Raw genomic sequence first — 14,868 nt, 5'->3', positions numbered from 1 at the left:
AGCTTGTTTGCCATTCTAAGTTGTATAAATATATGTATATATATTTAATATCGTTCGCGACAAACGACCTTCCAATGTACCTATGTAATCATATCTCTCTACCAATAAAAGAAAATAATCTAATTCCCATATCGACATAATTAATTACATTAGATTGGATTATTGTTTTGTTGGTAACAGCTAATTTGAATAATATTCAAACGATAGTCTATGCTAATCTATTATTAAAATGTACCAACTAGTTAAGGTTACATAGATATCTGCATTCTTTATTGTTAGGCATAATTACAGTGTATTTCTTTATGTAATATAATTTCTTTTACAATTAGTAATTGTGATGTACTCATTAAAGTTTAAACTGTAAATTTATATAGTGCATGATAATTCGAATTCCTACAGGAATCAATTGCTGATACACTTTGTACAATAAACTTACAAAAATTAACTCTAATTATCATATATATATATATATATATATATATATATATATATATATATATATATATATATATATATATATATATATATATATATATATATATATATATATATATATATATATATGATTATGAGTGAATTGAATTAAAAAATATATTAAATATTTTTTAATTCAATGCACTCATAATCGTATTTTCTGATATTGCTCACAACTTGGGTTACATGTTCTTTTTTATTATTTACTTCATTCATACTATGTTAAAGTAAATGCTGTGAATACCTATAATAGGCGTGTGCATTAATATTGTATTATATTTAATGTTTGTTATACCTATATGTTACAATGCAATATGCTGTTGGTGTTCCTTAAATAAATAAATAGACTGCAAGCAATACTGGGGGGAAAGGAATTGTTAGTAATGGAGTCTACCAGTTCCATTGCCAGCAATATATCAGGTCAGCCTCCACGCGGTTCCCCCTGGAAATCATCATGGTTAACTCTTATTTATCATCTTCACCTCTCAGTTATCACTGGTGTTCCGCTAGTGTATACATATCGTTAGCGCAGGAGGGGTCACCATTCCATTATCATCCATAAAAAGAAACAGATTACTAAAATACTAAACTTTCTCTAAAGTTCCTAAACGCTTCTAATCTCCTTAAAGGAAACAAGTAAACAACATAATTTGTCATCAAAAACCAAATTTTCAAAGAACCTTATGATTAATTAACAGTGGGAACAGATAATATGATTCCATAGGGAAAAGAAGTATTTTGAAAAAAAAAACTAACATGTAATTAGGATGAATGTATTTTTACACCTACTTAATCATATAGTAATAAAATATCACATCGTACAAATGATAAAATTCAATAAAAATAACCTTATACACTAGATATAATAAAATTTACAATAATAGTTATCACTCCTATAAAAAAAACTGTGTAAAACTTATCTACAACGACTGGGCGCTTATTGACAAAATGATTTCGTTTCTAAACAATTAAGATTAAATTCGTATTAACTTCTAAATTTTTTATACGAATTCTAAAATTTCTAAAATTCAATTCAATAAAAACAATTAGGTACTTGCTATTTTATTATAAATTTAACAGCCATTTTGAGTAAACTATATTTTAATTAATGATTTAAGAATATTATGGAAATTTATCCCTTTTACTGGTGGTCGCAATATGTGTGCCACTAACATTTTTATGATTTTTTCCACTTTGTAGCACCAATACCATACTGGTGTTGGCAAGGATATTGCCACCATGTTTTTTTCTTCCACTAAATATGAATATTTTTTTCTTTAATAAAAGTTATTAAAGTACCCACAATAAACCCAAAAAACGAGTTTTTAATTTTCCGAGACACAAAATTGCTTCTACCAGTTAAAGGGTTATTATTGTACTAAATTGAAATTTATCACTAGATACAAGATTTACACACATTTGTTTTCTCTCTTATAAAACATTTTTGTTTTGTTTACTTTCACAAACACGAATTTATATTTTGTTATTTTAAAAAAAAAATATAAATTTTATACGTTAAAATTCTAAAAAAAAAAATATTTACACAGACTTAAAATTAAAAAGGTAAATAATGTTTATTATAATATTTATTAATAAATAAACAATTAACAATAATATTGAAGTTTTTGTACCGATATGGATAGCCAATTTATCATTGGAATATAAACGAATATGAACATCGTCGCTTGATAATTATAACGGGTAATAAAATCATTAAAATATATTTAAAGTAATAAATATTCTAGTTTTATTATACTTTTACATTTATTATTTTATTGTTCATAATAATAAATAATAATTCGTTTGATCACAAGTCACTCATAATGTATTTTACATTATTATTTACATTACCTTTTATTTATACATAAATTATTAAATATTTATTGTCTTAGGAAATAACATTTCCCTAAATCCTAGAAGCTAATTATACTCCATGTGGCTATATTATGCTATAATATCACGATGAAAGGCCAAATGTCCTGGCTAAATAATAAACCAAATTAGCATCAGGCTAGACAAGTGCTAAACTATCTTTTTAGACATGTTTTCACTATCATACGTTATGCAAAATATCTGAAGTTTCTCATTTAATCTCATGATACGAGAGGGAGACTTTGTACAAAAGTCATTTGCTTGGGTACCTCTGTCCCATTCGTGTTTCTGCCGTGAAGCAGTTGTGTTTACATGGCTGTGTTTCGGTCTGAAGGGTGGGATATGGCGTGAATTTACAAGGTACAGAGGAATAACACCTTAATCCTCAGGAATGGCAACGCATGGGAGATGGTATCATAGGCGAAACAGTATACTCTGTTATGTCCATGGTAATGCTCATGTCTATAGGCGACAGTAACTACCTGATGAAAAATCAGGTGGGCGTCAGCTTGTTTGCTAAGTCGCATAAAAAAATCTCATGCCTGTGGTAGCGTAAACGTGTGATTGCTGTTTGTCTGCCCTCATGAACATAGTATACTTTTATTAAAAGAAAAAAGATTATATTAATTATATTATGTCAATTTTAAATATCGGGACTTACCAGTGATATGTTCATATAGATATAGGGCAGGCTTTAGTTAGTAGTGACCAGTAAGTCCTTTTCTAAAAATAATACCCCGTTATATTGACCCTCTGTTATACTGATCCTGTCAATTGCAGCTGACCTGCGAGAAGCTGAAGACCGTGCAAAATGGAATAACATCATAAGAGAGGAAACAGACACCTTTCAAGGACACGACCTTCAGTAATGAAGAGGACGAAGACAGAGAGAGATTGACCCTCTCCTTCCCTCCCTTTTCATGGAAATTGTCTCGATAAATTCATCACTTCAGCTATTATACCTCGCTCATATCCCGCCGGTATAGACAAATACTTTATTCCATTCAATTTTCATTAATTATTATTTGTTTATTATACCACAAAGGTAAACAACAAGCGTACAGCCTGATGGACGTTCATTGAACGCCTGCAACACCAAGAGAATCACGTGTACGTTGCCAAAACTTGAAGAACCCTTAGTTTAAGTTTAGTAACCGAAGTTGAAGAAACCTTAATACCCTTTTATTTGAAGAATGCCACATATAGTTTGTCTACGAAGCTACCAGGTGAGCAGCGGACGTTACGCTGACTAGTCAACTATAATGTCGGTGGGGTGCTTGGTGCGCGGCGCTGCGATGATGTTCTCGGCCTGCTCGACGGTGTCCGGCAGACGCATGTGCAGCGTCTCCGGCGTGAGCAGCATCAGCGCGCCCGCGCAGCCAGCCATCGCACCGAACACCAGGTACGGGAGGGACCGCATGTACCGCATCTGCCGGAGATAATAGAAACTTCTTACTTGATGATTAGACCCTGAAACTGAATGTTAACTTCTCTTTATCTTTAGATTTCATAATTACTTCCTGCGATGCAACAAAAAGCAATTGACTCTAAGTCTTGGAGCATTTATTTTATCCGAAGAAGAATTTGTCTTTTTGGGTTAAAGGTGAGTTTTGAATGGAAAATAACCGACGTAGCCCGAAGGATAAGCAAGCTGAAGTGGCAATGGGCTGGTCACATAGCTCGAAGAACTGACAACCGATCGGGAAGAAAGATTCTTGAGTGGCGACCGCGTACGGGGAAAATCAGTGTAGGACGATCCCCCATAAGATGGAGTGACGACCTGAAATGCATTGCAGGCAGTCAGTGGATGCAGGTGGCTCAGGCCCGTTAGAAGAGGCTTATGTCCAGCAGTGGACAGACAATGGCTGAAATAATAATGATTATAATCACAGTATATGACTTCCTTTCAGTGGGCAGGTACAAAGAATCTAAAGAACTCCTTGCATAGTAGCTATGCCAGAGCTACTTATTTATTTTAATTTGATGTCCTAATGAAAATGTTTGTACCAAAAGTAATTAAGGTGTTGCTAAAATTAATATAATGTAATGTACTATACAACAGATGCTACGTATACGAACCGTAAGCTTTGGTGTGCATGCTTCGAACTATTTAAATAATAACAAACTAATTCAAACTAATAACTGATATATGGTACATACACCTATTAATCTGAGAACGTTATAAAAAAGTAATTGCTTGTAAGAAGCAATTACAATGGTACTGTGCATTTTTATTGTATTTTTGCTAAGAGAGGGCCTGGCTGAAAACCAGCGCTGTGCAGCTGTTCACATTGCGCTGGGACACTCGCAGCATCAGCTGAGCCTTTTGCCTAGTATGGGACACTTATTGTATACTGGCTGTTGCCCATGACTTGGTCGCGTTTACGTCGTTTTTCGTAAAATAAGTAGCTTATGTCCTTCCTTACGGTTCAGTGGTTTTGATGTAACAGACACATTTCCCTTCACTGCTCTGCACCTATTGATCGTAGCGTGATGAAAAGTTTATTATAACCTGCCCAGAAGTATGAAGAATAATTATACCAAGTTTCTTTAAAATCTGTCGAGTAGTTTTTGTTTCTATAACGAACATACAGACAGACAGACAAAATTTTACTAATTGCATTTTTGACATCAGTATCGATCACTAATCACCGCCTGATAGTTATTTTGGAAATATATTTCATGTACAGAATTGACCTCTCTACTTTCTTATAAGCATGTATGTATTTCCTATATTTTCTATTGTGATTGTGTGTTTACTGGCAATAAATGTTTTCTATTCTATTCTAAAAAATAAATGTTACAACAATAAAAAATGTAGCTAATATAATATATAATAAAAATAGCGTTGTCTAAGAACTATTGGGAACTAAAAATCAATACAGTAATGAATCTAAGTGTCTTTAACGATTCAATTGCCTCGCTGACCAACCAACAGTGGCGTGAGCGTGGCGCCCAGGGAGCCAATCCGGCCCACCATTGAGCATGTGCTGACGAGCGTGTGACGGGCCTCCGTGGGGTACAGCTCGATGGTATAGATGTAGATCGACGCGAATACCATGCTGATCGTCAGTTTACCGAGCATTGTCAGCGTCAAACTAATATTTGCTGTTGGTTTTGAAAAACAATGTAAGAGATTTGTCTTGGGATTGGTATTGTACATACATGGAAAAAAAAAACGCTAAAAACCGTCAGGGGGATGCTAGAAGTGAAATAGAACACATCCAGACTTTTTCAAATTTTTTGTTTTTCTGTCTGTCTGTGTGTATGGGCTAATCTTCGAAATTGTTGGACCGATTTAAATGAAATTTTGCATGGTGACACCTTACATCCCTGGTCAACCGTTTAGAATACTTTTAATTACAGAAAATTAAAGAGTTCCCGTGGGATAGTTAAAAAACTATAGTAACTTATACAGATTAGTACACAACCTACTTAAGTAAAGTCATTTTGAACTAAGGCAAAGAGTGAGAACGACACGTCATTTGTTAATTTTGGTCCAGTATTCACAGACATAATGAATAGGTAGGTACATACGTCGATACATACTAAACAGGAATAAGAAATACCACGCGGACAAAGTCGCGGGCATCAGCTAATCCTACGTATGAGACGAAAACAATAAAGCGTACATTTTACAAATGCAATCTAGCAATATACTCAATCATGTCGACCTCCACGCGGTTTCCCCTGGAAACTATCATGGTAATTTCCTGATGAATTCATCATGATGGGCTAACTGGCCTGTTTTCATTCTCATCTATCACCCTTCACTGGTGCTCCGCCAGCGTATCCCGTTAGCGCAGGCGGGGTTACCATACCATTTTCACTCATCAAAAAAAAAACATGCAGGTAGTAAGTACTGCATAAACATAAAAATATGAATTCATAATACTTGACATGCACTTTCTAATCCCGTGAATGTTTTTTTTGTTTGTATCATTTATTGTAATACTTTTTAATGGGTGATAATGGAACGGTAACCCCGCCAGCGCCATCGGTATACAATGGCGGGGCACCAGTGAAGGGTGATAGGCGAAGATGAAGTAGGTCAGTTAGCCCATTGTGACGAATTCAACAAGAATTGTTCACGATATTTTCCAGGAGGAACCACGGAGAGGCCTAATAGGGCAAATTGTTAGCAATGGGGCTATCAAACTCCATTGCTAACAATCCCTTTTCCCCCAATATTGTAATACTTGACCGTATGGTCCCGGCACAGAATAGGCCATCCCTTCCTTTCCCATGGGTGTCTAAGTCGACTAAGGGACAGCGAGGGATGGACAGCAGAGTCCCTCTTGAAACATCACCATAGCCTGACTGCGGTTGCCAAGCTTGGCAACTACTGGAAAAACCCCCAAATTTAGTTTACCAAAAAGCCCCAAAGGAAGGCTTATGTTCAGCAGTGGACAGTTAAGTGATGATTTGATGATCATATGATGATTGTACTACTTGCTGATAACAGAATTTTGGTAACCCTTAAAATGATATAAACATACTGACCAGAAGTGGTGTTTGTGGGGCAGCAATGGAGCCTATTCTACCGAACATAGAGCAGACCCCGAGCAAGCTGTGCCTGGCGGTAGTCGGGAACAGCTCGGAGGTGTAAATATAGATGCTGCTGAACGCCATACTGATGCAGAGCTTGCCCAGCATCGTCAGCGACGTCAGCAGCCATTGCAGCGCTGAAAGTTATCCTCTATTGGCTACTGACTCGCTACCAAATGGATGCATCTATACTATAATGATCAATCGATATTGTAATGCCAATATGAGTTACTGTAGATATTTTTATAATCACATTTTCATGATTTAGCTACAAGTTCGTTGATGATATGGAATGTTGAGAATGAATATTAAGAATGAATCTGCAATAATTCAGATAACTATGATAAAGCTTTTAATATTTGTGATTATATATACGTACTGCTTGGTATGAACGGTAGAGAGACTAAGGCAATACCGCAAATGATGAATGCGGTCATAATCGAGCCTTTCCTCCCAAAGCGGTCTAGCGTCATCACACTGATGAAGTATCCCGGGATTTCCACCAACGATGTGAGGATGTAGTTCACGTAACTATTCCCAGCTAACGCCACCGAATTTATTGATAGACCGTAATAGATGAACGTTACTGTTATCCACCAAAATGAGCATATGCACAGCCGAGACATTAATATTTTAGATTTTACAACAGCTATAAAGAGCGAAGGCTTCTTATTTTCGTCAGCTTCACGATTTATTCCTGTCTTTGGTTGTTTCACCACTTCTTGTGGCTCTTGTGTCAACTGTTTCACTGATTCGGGAGACAATTTCTTCTTGTTTATATTAGCTGCTTTAAATATTATTCGTGCAGCTTCTGCCTTCTTGTTTTTGCTGAGCAGCCATCGTACACTTTCTTCTATTACGAAGTAATAGAAGACGAAGAGAAGCGAGGGCGCGTACAACACTCTTGTGAGTGTCCGCCAATCGGGGACGGCCCACGCTACCAGCGCTAGGACCACTTGTCCCGTTGCAAATGTGCACGATATTAAGTTGCCGCCAAGAACTCGTCGGTTTAGGCCCACCATTTCTAAAGCTAGAAATAGATAAAGTACTATTAATAAAGCAAAGGAATAATTACTGTATGCAACTTGATATTTTTGCCCGATGACCAGTGTTTTTCATCCTTAGCTGAGCTAGTTATGTAGAAAATACACATCTCGTATGAGCATTCGACGGCTGTTTACTGCATAATGAGCTTCAATATTGTAATTTCAGAGTTTTATGAAATGAAACAATATAATTGAGATCTTACATAGAATACTTTTTTATTCAACTAGAATGACAAACAAACTGACAGCCCACCTGATGGAAAGTAGTAACCGTCGCCTATAGACATGAGCAGTACCATGGATATAACAGAGTATATTATTTCGCACATAATACCTCCCCATGCGTTGTCATTCCTGAGGACTCAGGTGTTATTCTTCTGTACCCTGTAACTTCACTACCATATCCTACCCTTCAAACCGAAACACAGCCATGCGAACACAACTGTTTTACGGTAGAAACACGAATGGGCCAGAGGTAGCCAAGCAAACCACTTTTATACAAAGTCTCCCTCTGGTATATATATTTCGTGTTAAGAATTTTATGCAATGCAAGCTGGTGATAATAGATTGTTAAAAATATACATCTAAAGTAAATAAATTATATACCGAGGATAAAGCCAGTACTGTAGACACCAGAGCCGAGCGTGGCGTCGAGGAATTCGAACACGAGGTACATGACGTAGTTGACGGAGAATGATCGTATCAGACCCATCACACCCGCACTTACCGCCGTCAAGATGAAGGCCGTCCGTCGGCCGAAACTGCAAATATATAGTATAAAATATCATCTAGGTAACTATTGACGTATCTAAGTGAAAACAAGAATTCGTTTGTGGGTTTAGCTCTCTACTAAGATTTTTCGCAAAAGCGTCAATATGGGACTCTTCCAAAAAAACAAGCTTACAGAATTCTAACAGACTAGCATCACGCTAGCCACTTCCATCGTATAAGAAGTATTTATAAAGGATTTGTTGGTAGTGAGGAGGTCACTCCAATGCTCTCCCATGATATCCTGCCAACGTATACCAATAGCGTAGTCCGGATTACCGTTTATTATCAGTTCATTGAAAAAAGGCTATTTATTTTTCTGAAATAGTGACTTGCTTCTTACGTATCTGATACAAATGATGTGAGCGGCAATGCGGCGAACAGTCCCACGCTATGTATGGTACCCACCAGGGTACGCTTCCACTCCTCGCACGCCAGGTCGAACTGAAATATACAGCATATACATCATTATATACGTTGGTTTCGCGAACATAACTGGAATGGCTTACATTCATGAGCGGTCCCATCTCAAACAGTAAGGGTTACCCCAACGCTTGAGATGGGATGGGTGAGGACGCAGTCTTCGTGATGAAGAATTAAGCATGACGTTTTCAGGGGATTTAGATCTGCTACATGAGCGTTTTTGTGATTTTTTTTTTTTATTTTATGCAACGTATAATGGCAAACAAACTGACGGTCCACTTGATGGAAAGTGATAACCGTAGCCTATACACATGAGTACCATGGACATAACAGAGTATGTGTTATTTGTTTTTTTTTTTTTAATTTTTATTATGAAGTTTTTGATTGAACATATAAAAGATTTATTTATTTATTTATTTATTCATTAGTACAAATATGTGTACATGGTGGACTTAATGCTAAAATCATTGACAAAGACTGGCCTTATAGCAAAAAATAGTCTCCTTTACAGTATATAAATCAATAAAAAAATATTGTTTAGCGGTAACGAAAGCCGTATTTTGGGTCAATCCAGTTAATACCAGTTCAGTGCGCTGTAATCTAATCATTCCTAACATTATTGCTTTGACAAAGAACGGTTAAAATAAGGACAATATATAATTTATTTTAATATCAATAAAAAAATATAGATTGTAATTTCAGATAATTTTTATATCAACGATTGAACGAGAGAGATAATTGTTAATAACGTCGAATAGTGGTCGCATTGCTAGCAATATACTTTGTAGGGGGAAAGGGATTGTTCGGGAATCGGATCTAACAGTTAATAACTATATACCATATCAGGTTCACGTGGTTCTCCCTGCCATCGTGATTAATCGTTTCGTCACGATGGGCTAACTGGCCTGCTTTCACCCTCACCTATCACCCCTCACTGGTGCCCCGCCAGCGTATACCGATAGCGCAGGCGGGGTAACCATTCCATTATCGTCCATTAAATATATATATATATATATACTTTGTAAGGTCGACATTCACGCACTAAGAAAACCATCATAGTTCCTGATAAATTTGTCACGATTGGAATGGTTGGCTATTTTAATCTCTTACTGCCAAATTATTCCAGCGCAGACGAGGCTGCAATTCCAAAATGATCGTTTAAAAAATACTGACCTCTTGAACAATTGTGTTATTGTTCTCGTAAACCCAGGAGGTGCACCTCTCGGTCTCGTTCACGTGGAAGGCGCCAACCGTGCACGTGTCGCCGAGGGACCGCAGCCGCTCGCAGCGGCCCCCTGACTCCGGGTACGCCCACGCGGTCCAGCCGCCGGCCGCGTACTCCGGGGAGGACGACTCGCATTGTGGTACCTCGCATCTGAAATTCACATTTTTTACACTTACACATTGGTTATCTACTCATTGGGCGTGATTTTATGGCATCATTCTCCAAACCAATTGTTAAGGGGGAAAAGGATTTTTAGTATTGGGGATCTAGCAACACCATTGCTATCAGATCAGAGATACCCTATCAGATCGATCCACCTTCATTAATTCTTTATGAATTCGTTACTTTGGGCCAACTGACCTGCTTCATTCTCACCTACCATACCTCATTGATGCCCCGCCAGTATATACCGATATCACAGACGGGGTTACCATTACATTATCATCCATAAAAAAAAAACAAATTCTAAATTTTAAATAAAAGCCACAACGATGGCTTTATTTTAATCAATACGAAGTTTCTAGAAATTTTGACTTTTTAATTTAGAGGTTTCGACAAACAACTAGAGGAAGACTTTGTACAAAAGTCGATTGCTTGGGTACCTCTGTCCCATTCGTGTTTCTACCGTGAAGAAGTTATGTTTGCATGGCTGTGTTTTGGTTTGAAGGGTCGGATATGGCGTGAATTTACAGGGTACAGAGGAATAACATCTGAGTTCTCAGGAATGGCAACGCACGGGGGGTATCATGGACGAAACAGTATACTCTGTTATGTCCATGGTACTGATCATGTCTATAGGCGACGGTTACCACTTACCATCAGGTGGGCCGTCAGCTTGTTTGCCATTCTAAGTTGTATAAAAAAATCAACCCAACTTATCAAGAACAATAATCTCTACATTCTTTTGTTTTCTGAAAAGGTTCAGATGAAATTTAAAGAATATTAGGATGTTCGGTTTGCTTTTTATCCCAAATTGATAATAACGAAGATACAGACGCTGGTAATCAAATGTATTTTCAAAATAAAATATATACATTGGAACAAAATAAAACTGTTCAAATAGTCTCAATTTGAATTCAAATCTTTGAATGCACATTTAATTGAATTCAAAGATTTGAATTCAATTAAATGTGCATTTTTATTAATACATAATTCTTTAACTAAGAAATGGCGACCATATCTTCTCTGACGCTACAAGTATTTCCAGTTTTCCAACACTCTGTTGCTAAGCAATATGCAAGCAAATGACACTTGCAAGCAACACGAGTAGGTGAGCAGATCTTCTATCCGCATTCTTCAAACTGCATTTCACAATGTCCGTATGCTCGTCGCGTCACATATTTTATTTATAAGCACTTAATGGAGAATAAATTAAACAACAAAGAGTTCACGGGACGAGAGGAGCGGACAAACAACATTTGTGACTTATCACACAATGATGATTAGCGACTGTCTATTTCGACATACGTAAGTACTGGCGAATCCTCGCAACCTGCACTTTGAACTGCATCCATTTTAAATTTCATGAGTAATAAATTATTATATGATAATTCATATTAACAATTTAAAGACAAAAATGCTAGTAAAGCAAGTACTACTTTATTTTATGACACAAAAAAAAAAACAAAATTGAGTTAAGGGAAATTATTTGATATTTAAAGTATTTTCGTCCAATAATAATTAATTTGATATTTAAGGAATAAAACCCGAGTCCATTTCATGGGCGAAACAGTTCAATATGGTACTAATTGTCTATAGGCGAACCACTTTCTATCAGGTGGGCCGTCAGCTTGTTTGCCATTCTAAGTTGTATAAAAAAAAATTAAGAAAAGAATAGAAGACCCATTTGACAAACTTGTATTTTGGCTTTACAATCAGATCATGATTTCATAGGAACAAAATAGGAAATTAAACTCTATCGATTGAAAAAAGAATTATTAAAAACGGTTCTGACGACGTAATCGTGTAACATAACCACAAAAAAATATCAACCGAAATTAGAACTTCATTTAGAAGTCATTTAAAAAGAAAAATGTTTTCACCACCATCTTATACATTGTTGTCGTAAAGAAATAGGTAATATGCGCGTTGTGTTCCGATCGGAAAGATAAAGTAATTAGTGAGAAAGAAAAGCAACAAGTGTGCCATAAACGTGTGGACGTTACAGTATATTCTATGATGCCCATGGCGTTATTCATATTTATAGATGACGATTACCGAATTCCGATTCCAATAAATTGCATAGATAAGACAGCAATTGCATAAATATTGTGATTAAGGGTGGACCTATCTCTAAAAGAGATTTCTTTTAGCCAACCCAATACAAAAAATGTAGTTAGCAGGCAGTTAAAATACACCAGTGCTCTAAGAATAGATACAAATGCATATGGAATAAATAATATTACATAATTAAATATTAATTTATATACAAATTAATACTTCATTTTATATTTGTATAAATTATATTAAATTTGAGTGTTTGACTACAGTTTAAGCTGTTCTTAAGTGATTATAATAAGATGTCTATTCAGTCTAGCTTCGACATTTCTAGTATTAACATGAGGTCCTATGTTAAAGGGATCTGTAAACATACCGGAAAAGAATTTCTCTTCTTGGCTGTTCGTATAAGAAACGATAAAACGAAGCACTTGCTATGAATAAGTGGAATATCAGACATAGTGTGAAATCGTTCCCGGCACATTGTTGATAAATGGTAGAAGCATACTGAAGGAATTATGCAGTTCCTGCGTACACTTTCCAAAATGCAATCTTTAAAATACCAACAAACAAGTTACCTCACGGCGATGACTAGGACTTTGGAGCTTTTCAGCGACAAGTGCCTGTTATAATATTTATTTATATTTTTAAATTTATTTACATGAAAAATTCAATATTGGTGTCGTGTGTTCATTACATTTTATACAACGAAATGAACTACCACCTGTTCATATAATGATGTCAATTCTAAAGCATTTCTCGTCGCAATTTGCCAATAACTTGTTCCTTTGTTTATAATGAACGCGCTTGAATTCAGTGAAGAATTCAAAACAAGTTGTTTTTTATTGAAAATTTACCAGTGTGACCTACATATAGTAGTATATTTTTTTTTGATATTTTTTTTTATTCAACTTAGAATGGCAAACAAGCTGACGGCCCACCTGATGGAAAGTGGTAACCGTCGCCTATAGACATGAGTACCATGGACATAACAGAGTATGTGTTGTTTTTTTTTTATTTTTATTATGAAGTTTTTGATTGAAGATATAAAAGATTTATTTATTTATTCATTAGTACAAATATGTGTATGTATATACGTCCATGATACCCCCCATGCGTTGCCATTCCTGAGGACTCAGATGTTAATCCTTTGTACCCTGTACATTCACGCCATATCCCACCCTTCAAACCGAAATACCGCCATGCAAACACAACTGCTTCACGGTAGAAACACGAATGGGACAGAGATACCCAAGCAATCGACTTTTGTACAAAGTCTCCATCTGTCAGTTTATTATATTTGTGTACATATTACACGATAGTTGTGCTAATTTTTTTTTCTTTTTGTAATACAGCGTCGCGGCGTTTCTGTGTCGAGCCGTGCTGAGTTGGGCCCCGCACTTTGACCACCACACTATCTATCTAAATACCACTGTATCAATCAATTTATTAATTTCCTCTTTTTACATGAAATTTTTAGGTTATTTCTCTACTGCTCTTATGTTATATTTGATATGTTTTAAGTCGCTTTATTTTAACGTTTTTTCGATTGTCGTCACCAATTCTGAAACGATATTGAGAATCATTTTTGCAATCGATAGGGTTTACTCTCGTGTTAAATTCTTATAAAATTTATTACAAGTAACGCGCTGTAGCTTTACTGAGCAAGATACTGCTCATCGCGGAGTAAAATCTAATCAACTCCATTTTTTATTTAAATATTTTCAGTTTACCTATGTTAATTACTTATGCCAAAACGTCTTGGTTTATCGGTTGTTTTATTCGGCATTTGAAGCCGTCATTTTTTATAATGAATCAAAATATACTTATATTGTGTCAAGACATAACAAGTTTGTAAGTTGTTAGGATGCATTTACTTGGAGACACGGAGTTCTTTTATTTCTCATTTGCAATGTAACATATTTTATTTATTTTATTTAAACTATTATTATAAAGAGGAAAGATTTGTAGATTAGATTAGATTTGTTTATTTGCGTGAACATTGTTTTTTACAGATATTGATCTATTAGATGAAGTACAAATGTTCGCCTTGTATTCTAAAGCGTGCAAAATTATTATTGGGTACACGATACATTACATTTAATACATACATATAAGTGCTAATTAATAATAGAGTACAAATTATGTCGTTCTGTAAATAATTCTCCCAAAAAACGATATCGTTTATCGACATTATGTAAAAATAATTCGTCAACTGTCACAATACTGTTGTTATAGATAAACCCAAAAATTAAAAAAAAATCTAAACTGGTTTTGAAAATTCTTTCATGTATA

At 35.6% G+C, this 14,868-nt stretch overlaps 1 protein-coding gene across 1 annotated transcript in view; it reads right to left on the bottom strand.

Moving 5' to 3' along the window:
* Positions 1 to 1,231: 1,231 nt before the first annotated feature.
* Positions 1,232 to 14,868, bottom strand: part of LOC113514897 (organic cation transporter protein-like) — a 29,433-nt gene continuing 15,796 nt past the window's right edge. The window contains exons 2-7 of the mRNA XM_052894020.1: positions 10,305 to 10,506; positions 9,052 to 9,152; positions 8,547 to 8,701; positions 7,274 to 7,924; positions 6,850 to 7,031; positions 1,232 to 3,775 (exon numbers count right to left, since the gene is read on the bottom strand). Coding sequence (XP_052749980.1) covers positions 3,596 to 3,775; positions 6,850 to 7,031; positions 7,274 to 7,924; positions 8,547 to 8,701; positions 9,052 to 9,152; positions 10,305 to 10,506 — 1,471 coding nt within the window. The 3' untranslated portion in view covers positions 1,232 to 3,595. The remainder of the gene's footprint in view (positions 3,776 to 6,849; positions 7,032 to 7,273; positions 7,925 to 8,546; positions 8,702 to 9,051; positions 9,153 to 10,304; positions 10,507 to 14,868) is intronic.

This window comes from Galleria mellonella, unplaced genomic scaffold (genome assembly GCF_026898425.1).
Source record: "Galleria mellonella isolate WM207_F2 unplaced genomic scaffold, CSIRO_AGI_GalMel_v1 utg1899, whole genome shotgun sequence".
Lineage (NCBI taxonomy): Eukaryota > Metazoa > Arthropoda > Insecta > Lepidoptera > Pyralidae > Galleria > Galleria mellonella.
Note: the sequence above shows the minus strand (reverse complement) of the source record. Positions and strands in the feature narration are given on the sequence as shown.